At 53.3% G+C, this 19,458-nt stretch overlaps 1 protein-coding gene across 18 annotated transcripts in view; it reads left to right on the plus strand.

Moving 5' to 3' along the window:
- Pou2f2 (POU class 2 homeobox 2) overlaps positions 1 to 19,458 on the plus strand; it is a 73,041-nt gene that overhangs the window by 34,909 nt on the left and 18,674 nt on the right. For 4 of the 18 annotated variants that reach the window (XM_063252198.1, XM_063252201.1, XM_063252208.1 and 1 more), the window contains exons 1-6: positions 3,127 to 3,282; positions 10,624 to 10,689; positions 10,803 to 10,837; positions 10,957 to 11,013; positions 13,895 to 14,077; positions 14,305 to 14,601. In XM_063252198.1, coding sequence (XP_063108268.1) covers positions 3,255 to 3,282; positions 10,624 to 10,689; positions 10,803 to 10,837; positions 10,957 to 11,013; positions 13,895 to 14,077; positions 14,305 to 14,601 — 666 coding nt within the window. In that variant the 5' untranslated portion in view covers positions 3,127 to 3,254. Of the gene's footprint in view, positions 1 to 3,126; positions 3,283 to 10,623; positions 10,690 to 10,802; positions 10,838 to 10,956; positions 11,014 to 13,894; positions 14,078 to 14,213; positions 14,602 to 19,458 lie in introns of those variants that run through there. The other 14 variants (XM_063252202.1, XM_063252211.1, XM_063252212.1 and 11 more) reach the window with 7 other exon arrangements.

Raw genomic sequence — 19,458 nt, forward strand, 5'->3', positions numbered from 1 at the left:
ATTTGAAGTCCCCAGATGCAGGGTACCCCTAAAAAGAGCTTGACTTTGACTTGGGGTTGTGAGTCAAGTAATCCTGAGGGGCCTCAGGCCCCGGGGATGAGGTGGCACGTCAGTAGGAAATAGGCTGGGCCCAGAACAGTGGAAAGTGAGTAAGAGGTGGACGAGTAGTGCCCAGAGTGGGCAGCTGAGGTGGGCATGGCGCGAACATACCCGAGGACCCTGGAGAATTACACAGCCAGCAGGACGACCAGCCACACATCCCTTGTGGGTTTGTCTGCCACCCCTACCATCCTGACTTCCTACTTGTTTAGGCCCCTGAAACAGATTTCTCTACCTTCTGCCCAGGTTGCTGCTGCTGGCCTGGACCCTACTGAAGGACACTGTGCTTGCTTTGATGCAGAAAGGAGACTGGGCAGAGGGAAGTGAATGGTTGGGACCCAGTTCATCTCCTAGTCCAGCCATGGACTCATAGCATGGCTCGAGGACTCGGTCTCCCACCAGGATGGAGGTCTGAGATTCCCACTTGCAACCACCCTGCTGATGAGGGCAGCACCTAGAGGGAGGAGCCCTTGAGACCTTGAGACCCCACACGGGGCAGGGATGAGTCTGGGGGCTGAATAGAGAGACTGCTAAAGATAGCAGGAGTCAGAGAGAGAGAGAGAGAGGAACTGAGCCACAGCAAGGGTCCCCTGGGGTGCCAGGAGGAAGAGGCCATGGCAGGGGGCCCCTGAGGGGTGAAGAATCTCACTCTGCTGTCCCCGGTGGGCCAGCTGCTCCCCCCACCACTCCCCAGCAGGCCCCCAGGGGACCTCGCTCTAATAATGTATTTGATCGACTCGCCGGCCGCGTACAAGCGATTATTGTCTTGTCGGGAGTCAAACGTATCGATCCAGTGAGAAATATGAGCGGAGCAATGGGGCCCGCGTGTCAGTTACCAGCCCCGCTGGCCCTGGGGAGCCCCCTACGTCTCCTTTAATTACCGCTCAGCCCTGAGCCCAGCCTGGCTTCCCCTGTACCACCTCCCTGCAGGCTCCCTGCACCTCAAGTGGCCCTCACTGCTCCCCAGTGCCTGCACCCTACCTGCTTCATTTGGCACGGCTGCCAGAAGCCTCTTCTCTGGCAGGGAGTCCACCGTGCCCACTGCCTGGGCCTCCCCATCCCTGGATGTCAGGTCCTAGCCACCTGCTGTGCCCCAAACTCTGCCCCTCTGTCTTCTTGGGCCTATCCACCCTGCTTTAAGATTCCCTGTCCCGATCCCAGGGACTCAGTTCCGGTCTGAGGCACTGGTACTGGCGGCAGCATGGCAAGTGATAGAACTGGGGTGAATTCACCCCTCCAGGGAGCTTGTAAGGCCTTCCCAGTTCAGGACTCAACTCCAGATCTGGGAGGGCAGTCCTGGAAGCTGGTGGACCTTCTCTCCTTCTTGCTTTAAGGGCTTGGCCTGCAGTCATGTCCACAAGCCCACTCCTGATATGGAAGACGCTGACTATGTCCAGGGGTTTGCATGAGGGTGGCCTGCAGCCTCATCCACAATGTCCTATGACCCCCATTTACCAGCCCCTCCTAAATGAAAACAGAGATTATTGGGGAAATGCAGCTTCAAAACAAGGCTCCAGTACCCACCTGCTTCCAGACTGCTTACCAGAAGGCCCTGGTGGATAAACACTCCGTGGCCAGTGACCATGCGGTCTGTGGATGTCCTCTGTGAAACGGCCTTTACCCTGTGGGATGTGGTGGAATGTAGATGTCCAGAAACTGTCCCTCTGTGTGCAGATGTGAGAACCACAGTCATTCCTGTCATGTCCATCTGTCTGCCGGGGGTATCTGGGCACACATGTCCATAGAGTTCCACCGGTGGGGTCATGTCTTTTGCTGGTGTGCACACGTGTGAATGTGGTACACATGGCTGGACCTGGACTGGCTATGGCTACACATGTAGTTGTGCCCTTGTGCTCATGGGCTGCCCAGTACTGGGGGGGGGGGGGGCGTGTGCGCATAGGGGAGTGACCGTGGTCAGGAGGAAGGACTGGCTGGTGCGCAGAGCTGCCAGTGCGTTTGTGAGAAGTGTGGGGTCCGGGTGTAGAAATACTTGAGCGTTCGTGTGTGTCTGGGCGAGTCCTGGCACGTGTGGCTGGGGGGATCTTCAGCGTAGGGCGCGTGCCCTGGGGTGTGCCACGCAGGCAGAGGGGCTCTTTGGAGGCGCCAGGCCGCTGTGCAGCGTCGAACCCTGAGCACTGAGAGGAGGACGCAGGCAGCAGTCTCGGGCGCGCCTTTGTCTGCACCACGGTGCGCCTGGAGTCCTGCGCCTTTGTGTGACCCTCGCAGGTGTGCGCGCGGGGATGGGGGCGGGGAGCGGGGAGGGGGGCGGGAGAGGAGCGGAGGGAGGGGCGCCCTCCTCCGCAGCCTGCCCCGCCCTCCGGCCCATTGACTGGGCGCTGCCGCCCTCTGGTGGGCGCGTAGGGAGGCACCGCACTGGGAGCTAAAAGGGGAAGCCCTCACTCAGGGAGGCAGCCAGGCAACCCGGTGCTTCCCTCCACCAGAGCCTTGGACCCCCACATTTGCCCACTGACAGACTTCACGCCATCCCCGGCTGAGGCCTCGACCCGTCACCAATACTGTGCTTGTCCACGGTGGCTGATTCCTCCCAGGGTGACCCCAGGCGCCTTACCTTTAGACCGGTGTGGGGAGTGGTCATCTCCACCACGCACTACTTTGGGGGTGCTGTGTTTCTTAGCTCTTGAGAAATCTGCCTCTCTCCTCTGATCCTCAATCTTTTCATCCGTAAAATGGGGCAAATAACAGTGCCCACTTCCCGAGATGACACCTATCAAGTACGAGTGTAGGGCCAAGCACTGAGAAAGCCCTCCCCCAATAAACTGCCAGCTGGTGTCAAACTGGTATTGTTATTGTTATTGCTGTGGGCCCAGCTCCTCTCCCAGAGCCTCAGCCCTGCTCCGGATGCGTTTGCCCCGCGGGAGCAGGAGAGCTGCGGCACCGGCACTGCCTGGGGGAGGCAGCTTTTCCAGCTCTCTTGCTTTCCACTTGGCTAACTCCCACCCCTCAAACTCACACATATGATTTGGGGTTGGCTGGCTGCTGGGGCGGGTCTGCGGGTCAGGGTATTTTCCCTTCCGAAGGGGGGCGGATCAGCCCTGTGGTTTCCTCCCTGGGTGACTTCCGGTAGGGAGTGCTGGCCCCCAGAGAGGGTGGGGAGATGACACAGTTGTTCCCCCAGCCCTGTTGGGGCGGGCAGCATGGTTCACTCCAGCATGGGGGCTCCAGGTAAGGGGGCTAGTGCCTTCGAGCTGGTGGGGAGGACAGGCGACACGTTTGGGCTCGTTTTGCTGGCCATCTCGCCTGGCCTTCCCCGCCTGCTTCTGCTCAGCTGGCTCCTGTCCTTCTGCTCTGTATCCCAGCAGCACCCCTCTTTCCATGTGGGCTCCCCCTCCCTCACTCCTCTTTGCCCTCATCTTTCACATCAGGTAAGAGGAGCTTCCAACCCCCTCTCCCATGTCCACTGCCCTGGTCTACCGGCTCTTAGAGAGGGAGGGAGGAAGGGAGCCAGGCACTGATAGTGGGGCTCTCCATGGAGAACCAGTTGGGGGGTAATGGGAGGGGGCCGCAAGGGGCGGAAGGCCAAGGCACTGGACCTGGGTGGTGGCCTTCTCCTTTTGAGTGTATGTGTGCATTTGTGAAGAGGTGTGTGTGTGTGTGTGTGTGTGTGTGTGTGTGCCCACACACAGTAGTTCTTGTGTGCTTGTGTAGGCGTTGATGTAGGGGGCTACTGTGTGAGCCATTGTGGAGCTGGCCTTGGCACTGATCTCGGGGATCGCTTCATTGGCCCCTGCTGTCACTTCCTTAGGGAGGCTTTCCCTGAGCTCCCCAGGTAAACTGGCACTAATTCCATCCTCAGTCCCCTCGCTTTGCTTTATGGCATTTACCACCCCCTGAGATTTCTTTATATGTTTATATGCCTATGAAATACCTCCCCAACTGAACGCCAGGTGACCGAGTGGACTCTGTATACCAGGCACTGTACATGGCGATTTGTATTTGTTATCTCATTGAGTAAATGTGTGCTTTTCTGTATTGTGAGTTATCACACAAAGTCTATGGGAGCATTAAATGAGGTGATACATGTAATGTACCTAACACAGTGCCTGAAACATGGCAAGGAGTCGATTCTTCATGATTCTTTCACTTGTGGCCACATAGGCATGATTGTGGGTCGTTGTCCTGTTTCTGGCTGTTCGTGGATGTGAGCCTTGGCTTGTGTGTGTGCATCAGGGTCAATCGTGCGGCCCCCTGTATTTATTTATTGAGCAGTTCTAGGCTGGGTTTTAGAAACATGACTGAAAAAGGCCGCTTTGGTAAAGTCTGACCTGTCACCGGTGATCCTATAGAGTGGCCAGGGCTGGGATGGGAGAGGCACAGGAGCAGTGTTGGGGTCAGGATGGGGAGGCACAAGGGATTATGGGAGCCAGAAGATACCCAATTTAGCAGTGATGTCTGTGTCGGGATGTGAAGAAAGGTACAGGAGATGGGGAAGTGGGAGGGCAGGGAGAGGGTACAAGAAGGCACGTGTTTACCTGTTGGGCAGCCCTCATCGTGTGTGTGTGTGTGTGTGTGTGTGTGTGTGTGTGTGTGTGTGTTTGTATGTGTGTGTGTGTACAGTGTGAACATGAGGTCAGGGAGTCTGGGCTGCATGGTGTCTGCCCCATCACTGATGTCCTTGTCTAGGTGGTGTGGGGCACTCACCAGTGTGGGCAGTAGGTTGGACCCTTTAGTTGAGATTCCTTGTGAAACACCTCTCCTGGGGAGGACTGGCCTGGGTTTTTCCTACCTGGACATGAATCAACACATCTCGAAGACAAGAACTCACACCTTATGTGGCATTGGGCAGATCACTCGCCACGTCTCGTCTGGGGCTCCACATCCACCAGCTGGCTCCATGGTCTGCAGTGATCATCCCCAGAGTGAAGTGTTTATACATGCCTGGCTGTGAGTGTGTGTGTCTGTGCCATGGGTCTGTGTGTCACTTTGGGTGTTTGTTTGCCCATCTGGGGATGACTTTGGGTGCAGATGTGCAAATGCATGTTTGTGTACACATCCCTAGTGTGTTTTGTGGACCTCTCTGTGGCATCACCTCCGGGCGTGTATCTTTGGCTACAGACCTGTGAACATTTCTACCCGGGGTCTGTGAGCACCTGTGTCATGTGGTGCTGGCTGGGCCCTTTCGCCCGTGGCTCTGGTATGTGTTATATGGTACACTTGTCTGTTTTCGGCACAGCTGTGGGCCACCTTTCTTGTTGTGTCTGCTGCCTGCATCTCCTGCCCTCCCTGACAGCGCAGAAGTGCTCACTCCCCAGAGGCCATCGGGGACAGCTGTGGGTTGGGGGTGGTGGTGAGGCGCTCTTCCTAGGGAGGCTGGAGGCTGGGTGAGCTTGGTGCACAGAGGTTCCTGGCAGTGCAAACCCTGCCCACAGGGGCTCCTAGGCCATAGCTTTGCTGGAGGCGGGTTGTGCAGGCAGAGGACCCAGGGGACCGGCCAAGGGAGGCCAGGAGGGGTGAGGGGCAGTCCTTGGGCCCTCTATATTTAGCCCCATTTTCGGTAAGTGCTAACGAGAAGCTGGCCCTAAGTCTGCTAAAAGTGGCTGGGGGAAACGTGGAGGAGAAGTGAAAGTCCGGGGAGGGAGGGGCAGGGAGGGCCGAGGGGACTCAAAGGCCAGGTTTGAAGCAATGAGGCAAGTAAGGGTGCCCAGGCCTGGGCAGCCCTGGGTGAATCTGTCCCAAGGATGGTGGGATTCAAGGGGAAACACAGCTCAAAGGGGCCTGTAGGTTATGGACCGCTATTCCCTGCCAGTTCCTCTAAGTTACGCACTATCTGGAATGGCAGGGAGGGGATAACCATAAATAACCAAGTGATTTTCCTATTTAAATGTGGTGTCAAGAGGGGCTTTGGAGGTGCCAAGGCACAGGGGCACATTAGAATCCCTTGGAGGGGCTTTTAAAACTTAGAGGGTGAGGTCATCTTCTGTACCATTGAAACCAGTGTTGGTTGGAGTGGTGTACACTCAAGGGCTGGACATGGGCTGAAGCAGAATCTTTTTTGCGGGGAGGGGGAGTGTTGAGACAGCCTCTTGCTTTGTAGTGCAGTGCTGGCCTTGAATTCACTATATAGCTCGAGGTGGCTTTGAACTCTGGCGGTCCTCCTGCCTCAGCCTCCCGAGGGATGTGATTACAGGTGTACACTGCCATGAATGGCCTTGAACAGTACCTTTGATGGCCTCTCCCAGTTCCCAGTGGCTGACACCCTCAAGTCCTTATCAAGGCAACAGTGGGCTTTCAGCGCATGGTGAACATGGAGCCCTGTTTATCCTTGAGGGGGATGACGTGATGACCCTCAGACCAGGCTCTGACAGGAGATGCAGGAGCAAGAAAGCCTCAGGCCAAGGGCAGCGCTCCAGCATCTGCTGTGGTGCAGCCAAGTGCTGGATGGAGAGGGCTGGAGCTTCTGAGAAATGGCCTGAGAAATTTAGGGAGAATAAGGGGAACAGAACATTGGACATTTTTTCTCAGACCACTTCTGTCTCCAGCTGCCGTTTCTTTGGAGTGGCCTTACCTTAAAGATTTAAAGCAGAGGTGGCTTTGGTGGCACATACCTGTAATCCCAGTTACATGGGAAGCTGAGGCAGGCCAAACTAGAGGCCAGCCTAAGCTAATTAATTAATTAATTTTCGAGAAGGCTACCCTTGAACTCACTGTGTAACCTAGGCTGACCTCAAACGCAGGGCAATCCTCCTGTCTCAGCCTCCCAAGTATAAGGAATTACAAGGCATGCACTACCTCACGTGGCTCAGCCTGGACAATTTAGTGAGACTGTGTCTCAAAATAAGATAAAAAAGGGCGGAGGGTGTAGCTCAGTGACAGAGTGCTTACCTAGTAAGTGCAAAGCCCTGGTTTTAATCCCTAGCGACTGGTACCACCAAAAACAAAAAGCCAGTGACCAATTAGGTTTATAGTAAAAGTTGCCTTAGGGATGGGGTGGAGCTGGAGATTTAAGGTATCAGGGAGATGGTGGTGACAAGGATTTGCTTTAGATATTATCAGGGAATCCTCATGTGTGTGCAGTTCAAAGACACAGTTGGGCCTGAGGCAGTGATCTTGTCCTACCTCAAGGAGCCCATAGTCAAGAGATCGCTGCCTAGGATGGACAGAGTAGGACAGGGTGTGCAAGAGGGACCAAACGCCTGGTGGGGACATCAGGGAGGGCTTTGCAGGGGAGGGGAGATGAGGAGCAGGAGGAGGCGGCAAGAGTTGCAGGGAGGGATGTTCAGCACTCCTTTGGAAGCTGTTCTTGGCGGAGTGGTGAGGTCCGAGCAGGCCTGTCCACCTGGTTGGTAGGCACGGAGCCTGGACACAGATGCCACAGCCCCGGGAGTGCGGGGCTGAACTAATCCTCTGGGGCTGCTATAATGAAGTACTAGAGACGAGGAGGCTGAAAGAACGGAAATGTATTTGCTTACAATCCTGGAGACTCCAAGTCAGAGATCGGGTGCTGGCATGGTTGATTTCATCTGGGGCCTCTCGCCTTGGCTTGCAGATGACGATCTCTGTTGCGTTGGCATGCTCTCTCTTCTGTGTGGGTCTGTGTCCCAGTTTCCTCTCCTTATAAAGACACCCATCAGCGTGGATGACAGCCCACCCTAATGGCCTCATTTTACCTTACTTCTCTAAAGAGGATCTCCAAACACAGTTACATTCAGACGTACTAGAAATTAGAATTCAGCATGTGAAATTCAGGGGACAAACTCACTTCCCCAGCAGAGGCCAAAGATGAGGATACAACTTTTATTAGAGTGTGAGGTTGGAGTCTTCCCTGTCTGTGGGCAGGAGGGGCATTTGCTAGCTAGGCAGGGCATGAGAGCCCTTCAGGGTCCCAGCTGCCTGCCAGGAAGAGCCACCAAGCAGAGAGCGATGTTCAGCTGGAGCCCAAAAACAGGGTGCGTCAGTGGCAGGAGATGAACAGGGAAGGGTGGCGGGCCCCAATCTCAAGGCCAGGCTGGGGCCTCGGTGTTTCTTAAGGAGGCCAGAGCTGGGTCCAGGAAGCATTGCCCTGAGCAATATGGACACTGGTGGGAAGAAGGGCCAGCGGGGGAGTCTAAGGCTGCTTCAGGAGTGCTATAAGGGCAGGATTTAGGATTCCATGAGGGCCCGTGTGTGCCTGCAGTAGGCCTAAGGTTTGAGCGAGTTACAGCCAGGATATTGGCCTCGTCACTTTTATTTATTATTATTACTATTGGCTTTTTGAGGCAGGGTCTCACGATGCATTTCAGGCTGGCCTTGAACTCACTTAGTAACCCATGTTGGCCTCAAACTCGAAGCGATCTTCCTGCATCAGCCTTCCGAGTGCTGGGATTTCAGGCGTGCACCACCACACCCTGCTGCCCGCCCTGTCTTCCCCTACTTCTTTCTCTTGATCATTAGCTATTCAGTGCCCCAACCGCAGAGCTCCCGTGGTATCCTAAGCATCTCTTCCCCATCCCTGCTTTCCTCAGCCTAAACCTTAGCAGGCCTAGATTCTGGCTTTTCTTTTTAAGCGTTTAGTTTGTTTGCTTTTTTAAAAAAGCATAATGTACATGTCATGAGGTACTGAAATTTTAAGTATGTGCCGCTTGATGAATTTTGACATATGCACAGTTCCCACAGGCTTCCTCCTGCCCTTTGCTGGCCAACGCTCCCCAGAGGTACCCACTAATCTGACCTTGATCATCTGAGATCAGCTTGCTTGTTTCTGAACTCTATGAATTAGAATCATAACTGTACGTTAGCCTCGTGCTTGGTGACTTTCCCTCAGTCTGAGAGATTCAGAAGTGTGTATGAAGCAGAAGTTTGTTCTTTTCCATTGCTGTGGCGTGTTTCATTTTATGAACCTAGCACATTTTGTTTATCTGTTCATCCTGTGGATGGGCCTTGGGTTTGGGGCCACTATAAAAAGGCGGTAGAAACATTTATACCTGTGTCCTTTGGTGAGAGGAAGTGTGTTTGTCTTGAGTGGACGCCCAGGAGTGGTGTGCTTTGTCTTCAGAGGGAGACCTTTCTTCAGCTTTCCTGAATAGTGTGTGTATCAATCTAGACATCCACCAGGAAGCAACAACTTGGCGTTTTGAATCAGGGATTTAAAACTCAAGCAGTGTTTCATGTTGAGTAATTCTCAGTTGCAAAATTCCTAGACTTTTTTTTTTCTGCTGCTGAGTTCTTCCCATTCCTCACTTTAGCCGGCTTTCTTTAAATATCTTGGCGGCAGTGCACACAAAGGTTGGACAGTTCCTTTCATAGGGCTGGGATCATGGCCTAAGTGAGGATTTTGGAGTAAGTTGTTGGGGGTCACAAATAAGATCTGAGGCCAGATGTGAGGTCAGATGAAAGACTTGGGCCATCTGGGCACAAGGTAAGGGGACTGAAAATGGGTGAGACAAAAGCCCAGCTCTGTGCTGGGATCCAGGACCAGGAAAGGTAGAAGTTAGTGTTGGAGCTTAGGCTGGGAACTGCTACAGTGGAAGTCAAGACTGGGGTCCAGTAGACTGGAGTGATTCGGCTTACAAACTGGAGTTCTGGAATCACAAAGACCTGGGTCCAATCTGGGTGCCTCTGTCCTGCCATGCTCATGGGGAGGGGAACATCCCTCTGGAACCTCAGTTTCCTCCTCTGAAAAATGGGGTAATGATAGCACCCACCACTTATGTGTGCCCTGAGTTCTGCGTAGCTCAGTGATGAGCATCCACTTTCCACACTCACTGTCAGTGCTGTGTGTTCGGAGCATTTTTTTCCACTGGTGTCTTCCTCTGGTGCCCTGCTTGCTGCTTCCACCTCCCCTTGGTCACCTCCTTTCATTTCCTGGATCTCAGGAACCATAGATCGGGGTTCCATTAGTAGGGTTGATTTGAAGGCGCACCTGGGCTTCAAGGCGGAAGTCCTGGGTAAGGTCTAGGGTTAGACTGGAGGACGTGGTTGTGGGGGGAGAGGCAGGTGGATCTGGAGTCAGAGAACAACAAGATGGAGTGGCCAGCTCTCTGTGCTGAAGGCGAGAAGGACGGCAGGCTGAGGGGGGGACACAGGGACAGGGAAAGTGTTGGGCCAGAGGGTGGCTGAATCACACCCCGAGATCTGACAACTCCCTTGTTTGGAAACACTACAGCCCCACCATGTCTCCCAGGCACCACTCAGAGTGGAAAACGTGTCTCACCCGAAACCTGGTGGGGCAGCATGGGAGCCTCAGCTGCCCGCCCGCCCGCCTGCCCGCCCTTCTCCGGCCTCCTCTCAGGCAACCCATGTCTTCACGACCACCCTTCGCTTCCCTCCCTGGCCCAGGCCTCACTGTGGGTGACACCTTTTGGGGGAGTTAAAGGTTAAGGCGAGATCCCCCAGGGCCCTCGGGGCAGGCTCTTGTCCTACCAGAGGAGGGCAGAGGCCCAGAACAGAGAGAACCGGTTGCTCAGAGACAGACCTCAAGGATGACAGAAGGCAGAGCATTTGGAAAGGCTCAGGGGCTGCAGGGGAGGGCCTGAAAGCCCTCTGGGATTCTTCCAGCTCCTTCTATGTTCATCCTTTCTTTGTCCCTAGAAATAAGAATGTCTAAGCCCCTGGAGGCCGAGAAACAAGGTCTGGACTCCCCGTCAGAGCACACAGGTGAGTGGAGGAGTCACAGTGAGCAACGAAATGTGGCAGCTGGGGAAACCGTGGGAAGACAGGTGTGGTGAGGACACAGCTGATGACAATACATTCTTTTCCTCTCTTTGCAGACACAGAAAGAAATGGACCAGACACTAACCATCAGGTCAGGGGCAGGTGGCAGGAGGGGAGGGGCCTGGGGGACTCTGAAGCCACCGAGAGGTGGGTGTCTGAAGCTGTTTTACAGCACCGTTCCCATTCCCTGCCCCAACTTTCTCTTTGCAGAACCCAAAGAATAAGGCCTCCCCATTCTCCGTGTCCCCGACTGGCCCCAGCACCAAGGTAAGCACTGCTTTGGGAACATCCAGGGAAGGGGACGGGCTATGGGAGAGGGGCCCAGGGCCAGAGAGCACCCAGTGACAAGATTTCTCCCACCCCTTCTCACCCTCGGGTTCCTGTCCCAGGTCTGTGACTCACGCAAGCTCCTTCCCCTTCCCTAGGGGGTGGGGGTGGCCAGGGAAATCCCCCCCAGAGCCCCAGGGCAATGAACAACAGGAAGCCAGTGCCCCACCCCCATCCCGACTTCCCTGACTAAAGGGACCTGCACTATCCAGTCCCCCAACACGCACTCACTCAGGGACAAGGGACAGCGTGGAGCAGAGAGGATGCCAGACCTAGGAAAGACGGCTTTGGAGATGCGGGAGCAGAGGATGATTCGGGAAGCCAGAAGCAGCTAGATGGTACAAATTCCACATCCAGATGGAGTCCTATGCTAGGCCTTGCTTGGCTTATGGGGACCTTGAGTCCAAGCCTCCACCTCCAACCTGGTATCGGGCAGTAGGCCTGTTTGGAGATCTGAAAGTGGTACCAAAGATAGGGGTAGAGGGGAGACATGAGCAGGATCCTAACCCTGACCAGAGGTGGCTGAAGGATGGGGTGGGGGGCTGGAAACTGCTCCCCACCCAGCTGCAGCCCTGCTGTGTGACCATGGGAAGTCACTTCCCCTCTCTGGGCTTCTTAGTTTCCTCTTCTCGAACACTGGTGGGGGAGGGAGTAGTTAGATTGGACGGTGCCTGAGGTTCCTTTCATGTCAGTGGGCCCAGATGCTGCCACAGAGAGACCATGAGCTTGGTGAGCTGGTACTGTCTCTTCTGTGTTGAGCACTTTGAACTGGGCCCAGCTGAGAAGGACTGAGTTCTGCATCCCCCCATCTCAGATTTTGCCTCTTAGCCGTGGTGCCAGCAGCAGCCTTCTTTTTTTTAGGGACGCCAGCCTGTGCTTCCCAGTCCTGGGTCCTGTCCACAGCTGACCCTGGCCCCACCCTTTGCCTGTCCACCCCCTACCCCCACTGCAGCGATCCCGTGCTGCTGAGATGGTTTTGGACAAGTCCACCTCCCGCTGTGTACAAGTATTTACATAATTATTGTTTAATTGGCTCCACTTTTAAAAACACTTTATTATGGAAAGTGTGAAGCATACACAGAAATAGAAAGGGTAAAATGAAAACACCACCCCCCACCCTGGAACCCACCAATCAGCTCAGCATCCACGATCAACTCAACAGCTTGAATAAATGGTTTTTAAATGGAAATTTCATGAATGGAAAACCAGAGTCACTTGCCATGGAAATAAATACAATGATTATTAAAATTACACAGAGTCTCTTGCGGGCTGAAGGATCAACTCAAAACCAGTCCAAAACCTGTTCTCCCATTGGGTAAAGGGGAGACTAGCCAATGTTTTGCAGATGTTTTAGACATCTTTGAGCCACTCGCACACTTTCTTGAGATTAACCAGAAAGAATGAAAAAAGCCTCAAAGGGATCTAGTGTTCTCGCCATTTTGTTTTTTAAACTTTATATTAAATATGACCCTTAGCAAAACATTCACAGACAGTCAGCGGTCAGCGTATGACTGAATTTCCACAAGCCAAGCACACCTGTGGCACAACCATCAGCCCAAGTGGGACGTGACCAGCCTTCCCAAGGCCTGAACAATGCCAGGGACATCCATCTCCCTGACTTCTCATACTCAGTGCCATTTCATGCTGCATCCCTGTAGTTGCAAAATATCCTGACACCTGTGTCCCGAAGTGTGGGCCATGATGTCTCTCATCTGTCTCTTCCTGCGCTCTTGCCGCTCTGTTTATCTGTCCGCATTTTGAATATCATCCCTCTGACAGCCTCCTGGGTCACCTTGCCCAAGACACTTTCCCTCTCTGGACCTCCTTTTTTTTTGGTCTTTTTCGTTTTTATCGGTACCAGGGATCGAACTCACGACTGCCTGCTTGGAAAGCAGGCACTTATGCCACTGAGCTAAATCCCCAGCCCCTCTGGACCTCCTTTTGCAAAATGGTGCGGTGTATTCCCTAATGTCCACTCTGGGCCCGGAGTGTGTGACCCATGAAGCTGTGCTTTGTCCCACCGATGTGTGTGGCTGTGACCAGCAACCTTTCAGCCCACAGCCCCTGCTGCCTGGCTGAGAAGAAAAAAGCAGGGAGCCTCTGTGCTGGTCTGTCCTATGTGCCTGATACAAATATGGCAACATGAGGAAGAGATGGGCAGGGGCTGCTGGATGTCTGGTGTAGAGGCTGGCTCCTGGCAACCCTTGGGCCACATTTGGCTTGTCGGAAACAGTGCTTTGCTTGTCCGGCAGTTGTTTGTGCTTTAGACTCTGAAATGAAGGATAAGTGGGAGCAGAGTAGGAGCTGCTCAGGCCTCCCCGTGGCGGGGCCTGCTCTCTGCAGCCCTCCTGCACACAGCCTGCCCCATCACCCATCTGTGCTCTCTGCTTGTCTCCATAATCCTTTGAATTTGTGGCCCAGGTTCCAAGATGGTGATTTTGATAAATACTCTTCCTTCTGACAAAGCCTTACTCCATTGGGCAAATAAGAGATACTCATCTGGCTGAAGCAGATGAGGGGTGGGGGATCCCAAGCCCCATTATTTGATATTCTAGGTCCCTAGGAGCACCAATTCCCATTTTACAGATGGGGAAACTGACTCCTAGCAGGAGAAAGGTGCTCTCCAGAGGGAGGAAGGTGGTTTCTTGCAGGGAATTTGGGTGCAGGCGATGTGGTAGCCTTATCTGACCGGTGAGGAAACTGCAGCCGGAGGCATGGTCTGTGGCCTTTGAGCTGAGTCTCACCTCCATACTTCAGGCATCTCTCCTGTGCCAGCCTGAGGCTGCCACTGCCACACATGTGCCCTTTCTTTGGTTCACAGGTGGGCATTCTCTCTGGCCTCCACTTAACATTCTGGGGTCCCGGACCCTGCCTCTCTCCTCCCCAGATCAAGGCTGAAGACCCCAGCGGTGACTCAGCCCCAGCAGCACCCCCGCACCCCCAGCCGGCTCAGCCTCACCTGCCCCAGGCCCAACTCATGTTGACGGGCAGCCAGCTAGCTGGGGTAAGTATACGGGAAAGGATGAGAACAGGGGCAAAAACCAACCACCTCCACCCCGCCACAGGACTCACAGACGAGGAGTCCCACTAAGGCCACGGCCACTGTCTCACGCTGCCTCTTACCCTCCTCTGTCCTCTAGGAAGATTGGCCCTCACCCGCTTGGCTCAGGCTCTAACCCTTCTCTGCCTTCTCTGCTTTCTGCCCCTTCCGGCCCTGCTCCCTGCCCACAGCTCACGGCACTGATGCCCGCTCAGCAGCAGCTCCTCCTGCAGCAAGCCCAGGCCCAGCTGCTGGCCGCTGCTGTGCAGCAGTCCAGTGCCGCCGCCGCCGCTAACGCTGCCGCCGCCGCCGCCGCTGCCTCTTCCTCCACCTCCTCTTCCTCCTCTTCCTCCTCCTCTGCCTCCTCCTCGACCTCACAGCCCCCAGCCTCCTCTGGGGGAGGTGACCTGCCACCACCACAGCCTGCCAGCCAGCCCCCTGGGACCCCACAGCTCACCTTGTCCCAACCCATCCAGCTCACAGCACAGGTAAGGGGGGACCACTGGGCCATGCTCTTCCTCTAGCAGAAGCAGTGAGTGTGCCTGTGCATATGCGGGGGGGCCGGCCAGTCTCCCTGACCCTCCTGATTAGCAGTCATGTGCCAGGCAGGTTTCAGCAACCCTAGTGAGCCCTGAGAGCTGCTGCCATCCCATCTTACAGATGGGTCCAGTCCCACCCTGACTAAGGAGCCCTGGCCTAGGGCTGGTGTACGTCTCCCTACAGTCTCCCTAAGTACGGCTCAGAGCCTCCTGGGAGGGAACCCTCCTGGGAGAGTTCGTATCATCGTCTTCAGCCCACAAGTGAGGAAAATGAGAGGTGCCCCCGTGAATGGGACTTGTGTGGACACAAAATGAAAGGCCGAGAATTAGCATCAGTGTTTTACATCTTATCCTGTGATGCACCCAACAGGATGCCCTTTCAGAAAGGAGCTACTGTGATCTCTGAGTTAGGAATCTCATTCACTGCATTGTTTCTTCCCATTCTGGAGTGTCCGGTAATGAATCATGAATTAGTGGTAAAGTTAGTTTCCTAGGGCTGTCCTAACAAAAGGCTACCAATTAGGTGACAGAAAAAAAACAGGAATATATTGTCCCAGATCACAAGTCCAAAATCAGAGGTGTCAGCAGGGCCCCAGGCTCTCTGAAAGCTCTGGAGGAAAACCGTCACTGCCTCTTCTAGCTTCCGGTGGTGCCAGCAGCCCTTGGTGTTCCAAGGACGGACATGGATCCCTCCGGCCTCTGCCTCTGATGTCACATGGCCTTCTTCCTGTGCATGCCTGTCCCTGTATCTAAATGTCTTTTTTCTTGTAAGGACGCCATGCATGCTTACCTCAACCAGGGCTCCGTAGGGCATAATGACATCCCCATGTCATGTTATGAGCAGGACCTGGAGGCCAGGCCTGGGAGCCTGGGGCTCTAACCACACAGCCGGTGGCTGCTGCCTGAGTTAGTTGTCTCCTTCTCAGGACAGGGTTCCCAGAGATTGCAGTGGCAGCTGTGCCATCTGCCTTCCTCCTGGCACACATGGCTCTTTACTGAGCAGCATTGCTAAGGAAGATTTCATTTGAAAAATACTGAGAAGCCCAAAAAAGAGTCAGAAGAACACACGAACTAGAGTTTGTCCGGACTTTGTGAGGCCCTGGGTTCCATCCCCAGCACTACAAACAAACAAACAAACAAAAAATAAGCACTCAAAATCTCTGTCACTTCACAAGTATGCCAGGAAAGTCCCTCTTCCATAATGTCTGTCAGACACTTTGCGGGATACTTTCCTGGGATTTCTTAGCCTGTACCCACAAAGGGTTGTTTATAATACAGTTCTGTAATTTGTCCAGAGCTCAGCATGCCTTCTACCAAGGAGGCTATGTGGATGTTTACTGAATCAATGAAAGATGTTTTGTTGCAGTTTTCCAACCAAGAAAAGGGAAGGCATCTTTCCAGGCGAGTATTCAGAATGTCTGGAGTAGGGGTTGGCATTGACCAAAAATTTACATTAGCTGTTTAAAAAAAATCATTTTGTATTGGGGGGAGGTGCTAATGGGGGGGATCCCTGTTTGCCTAATAGGATCATAGAAAATAAAGTTTAACAAACACTGGGTGGAGCTGAGTGTCTCAGAGGGGACCAAGGAGACTGGGGGCGGAGGACTGTGCTAGGTGGAAGTCCAGAGGAGGGGCTTCCAGGAAGTGGGAGCAAGAACTACGAAGTGAGGGGCCAGGGCAGGCTCGGGCAGCTGAGGGCAACAGGTAGTGAAGGGTGAGCTGGGTGGGAGTAAAGGCATCAGTCAGGCCAAAGTTCAGCTCTAGGTGCCTGACAAAGAAATAGGAACACTTGGCTCACATCACTGGAAACCCTGCCTGGAATATCGGGCCCAGCTCCAGGGTTCTGTCTCCCTGTTTCGTTGAGGGGCAGACAGAAATAGTGCCAGCACTGCTGCATTTGCTGCCCAGGGGGACCAACCCTGTCTGCTGGGCCAGGTGGGAGTGGGTGGCCCAGCTCTTGTGACGGTCGGATCAGCCCCACCTGGCCTTGGGGACCTGAGCCCCTAGAGGGAGCGGATATGGTATGGAATGAGCAGATTAAGCTTCTTACTATATGCATAATTTCAGGCATTTATCATTTCTGTGTGGTAAAAACATTTAAAATCCACAGGTACAGTTCAGTGGTAGAGTGCTTGCTAGCATGTGTGAGAAGGGCTTTGATACTCAGCCCTGCAAAAAATTTTCTTTCTTTCCTCTCCCCTCCCCTCCCCCCCTCCCCTTCCCTCTCTTCCCTCCCCTCTCCTCTCCCCTCTCCTTCCCTTCTCTCTCTTCCTGTCTCTGTCTCTCCTCCCATATTCACTTTTTTTTGGAAGGGTCTTGGTATATAGATCAGGCTGGCCTTGAACTCATTATGTAGCCCAGACTGGACTTGAATTTATGGCAATCCTGCCTCAGCCTCCTGAGTGCTGGGATTCCAGGCATGTGTCAGATTTTTTCCCTCTTCCAGCTACTTTGAAATATACGTTATTGTTAACATCGTACTGTGTAGTAAAACATCAGCATTATTCTTCCTCGCTGAAACTTCGTACTCATTGACGGGTACTCCACCTCCCTCCCACATTTAGAGCATAATGGCTCACAGTATCATTTACATGGTGCTTAGACCCCTGCTCTGGACTGAAGCTGAAACTCCATGTTTCAGAATGGAGTCCGTAACTTGTCACAACTTGCCATGTTAGGGATAGCAAACAAGTGTCACCACACCATCCCAGGCACTGTGTGAGGCTCCTCCAGGGGTCAGAGTCACAGGGGAATGGGGTGTCCGCCCTGTGCACTGGAGTGAGGCGCAGCACCTGGGCCATGTCACAGCTGGCCAGCTCTGGGGCCCGGGCCTCCTCAAGTTTACTCTTAAGGGCTTTCTCTCTCCCCAGGTGGAACCAAGCCCAGATGGGAAAGTGAGCGATCGCACCCCTCCCCTAACCCTTATAAACTGTCTTTCTGCCCCCCAGTCTTCAGCCGACATTCTAGCTGTGGCCAAACAGAGTTAATATTTTCTGAGGTTTTTGCCTCATTCATTCATTGAGAACGCACTGATTGCCAGTTAGCCATATGCTCTAGAATACAGTGATAGCAAGGCTTGGTCCCTTTCCCGCTCAGCTTTCATGGGCGATGCTAACCTTGGAGCCAGTTTTCCTCGCAGGTTAGAGACAGAGCAGTTGATCCGCAAAATGCTGCACAGGGGCCTCTCCCCAGCATAGTTCAATGTACTGTAACTTCTCCACTATCGGACTGGGGTGTCACACGCCCCCAAGTGGCCACACAGAGCCATGAGGTTTTTAGAGCATGGAGAAATGGGTCCCCCTACCGGCTGAATCCAGTCCTGACCCTGCTCACCGATCACCCAGAGTCTTCTCGTTCTTTTGCTCCTTTAGTGGACAGATATTAGGTGAACAGGCTGTACACCCATGGAGTTGATGGTAGCGCTACCTGCGTGGTAGACAAGAGGCAGATAATTGTGGTGCAGAAAGAAAAGAATGTGGCATAACAGAGTGGCAGAGGAAAAGGAAGATTAGCCATGTGTAGGTCTAGGAGAAACAGCGAGGCGCTGCCAGCGGGGAGACCTTTCTGGTTTCAGCGGCGGCAAAGAGACTGCTGTGGCTGGACCAAGCTTAGGGGTGAGAGGGTCAGGAGGTGGACAGACGGAGAGGCAAGCAGGGGGCTGGGGCAGGAAAAGCTAAGCCCGGGAGTTGAATTCAACTACAGATGTGATGGAAGACATATCTATTTCAGGCTGGCCTTGAATTCACAGTAATCCTCTGCCTCAGCCTCCTGAGTGCTAGGATTACTCATGGAGCCATCAAGCCTTTTATTTATATTTTATTTTATTATTTTTATTTTTATTATTATTTATATTTTAGAAAAGGGACCAGATCAGTTCCCAGGAAGAGTCTGTGGATAGAATTCAGAGGTTCCATGTTCCATGAACTTGGATGGGAAAAATAGTCTCTATTTTTATTGTCCTCTAACTGAAAATGTACATTCCTTTTATTATGAATATAGGCAACAGGTCAGAAAATTGTTGGTACTACTAAGACTTTATCACTAATAGGATGCACAGAGATCTTTATATTCTCTTCTTGTTGCAAATCTCTTAAAGTATTGTTTTTGCTCCTCATTGCTTTGAAATTATGGTACTTATCAGACCTATTGCTGTAATTCCAGCACTTGGGAGGCTGGGGCAAAGGAATCCTTGCAAGTTTGAGACCAGCATGGGCTACAAAGTGAGCCCAAGGCCTGCCTGAACTGCATAGTGAGACCCTGGCTCAAAAAGAAAAAAACCGGGGGCTGGGGATTTAGCTCAGTGGCATAAGCACCTGCCTTGCAAGCAGGTGGTCGTGAGTTCGATCCCCGGTACCGATAAAAAAAGGAAAAAAAAAAAAAAAACCCTAAAGCCCAGCCCTATTGCTGGATCTTATTATTTAATATGCTAATGAAGGAGCCCACAGATTGGTACGTCACAATTTAGAACAACTAGATTCCAATACAACTAACTTCATGTAAAGCCCTATATGTTTTACATATTTTTGATTCTGAGGAGAGAGTGATCAGTTTTGTCAGACACCAGAGAATTCAAGGATAAGCAAGTCTGGGACTCCATCCTACTAGGTAGCCACCTCCATGAAGAATGGGTGGCCAGGGTAGATCGTATGGTGACTTGGGCCAGGACAGTGGCAGTGGAGAGAAGGAGCCTGTAAGAGACGAGGGTGGACTGGATGAACAGGGAAGAGGACGGAAGCTGAGGATCAAAGCTGACCCCTGAGTCTCCATCTCATTCACTGGATGGCTGTTTTCCGTTTGGACTTCTTA

This window comes from Cavia porcellus, unplaced genomic scaffold, assembly GCF_034190915.1.
Source record: "Cavia porcellus strain 051 isolate PalLab524CR breed Dunkin Hartley unplaced genomic scaffold, mCavPor4.1 scaffold_7, whole genome shotgun sequence".
Taxonomy (NCBI): Eukaryota; Metazoa; Chordata; class Mammalia; order Rodentia; family Caviidae; genus Cavia; species Cavia porcellus.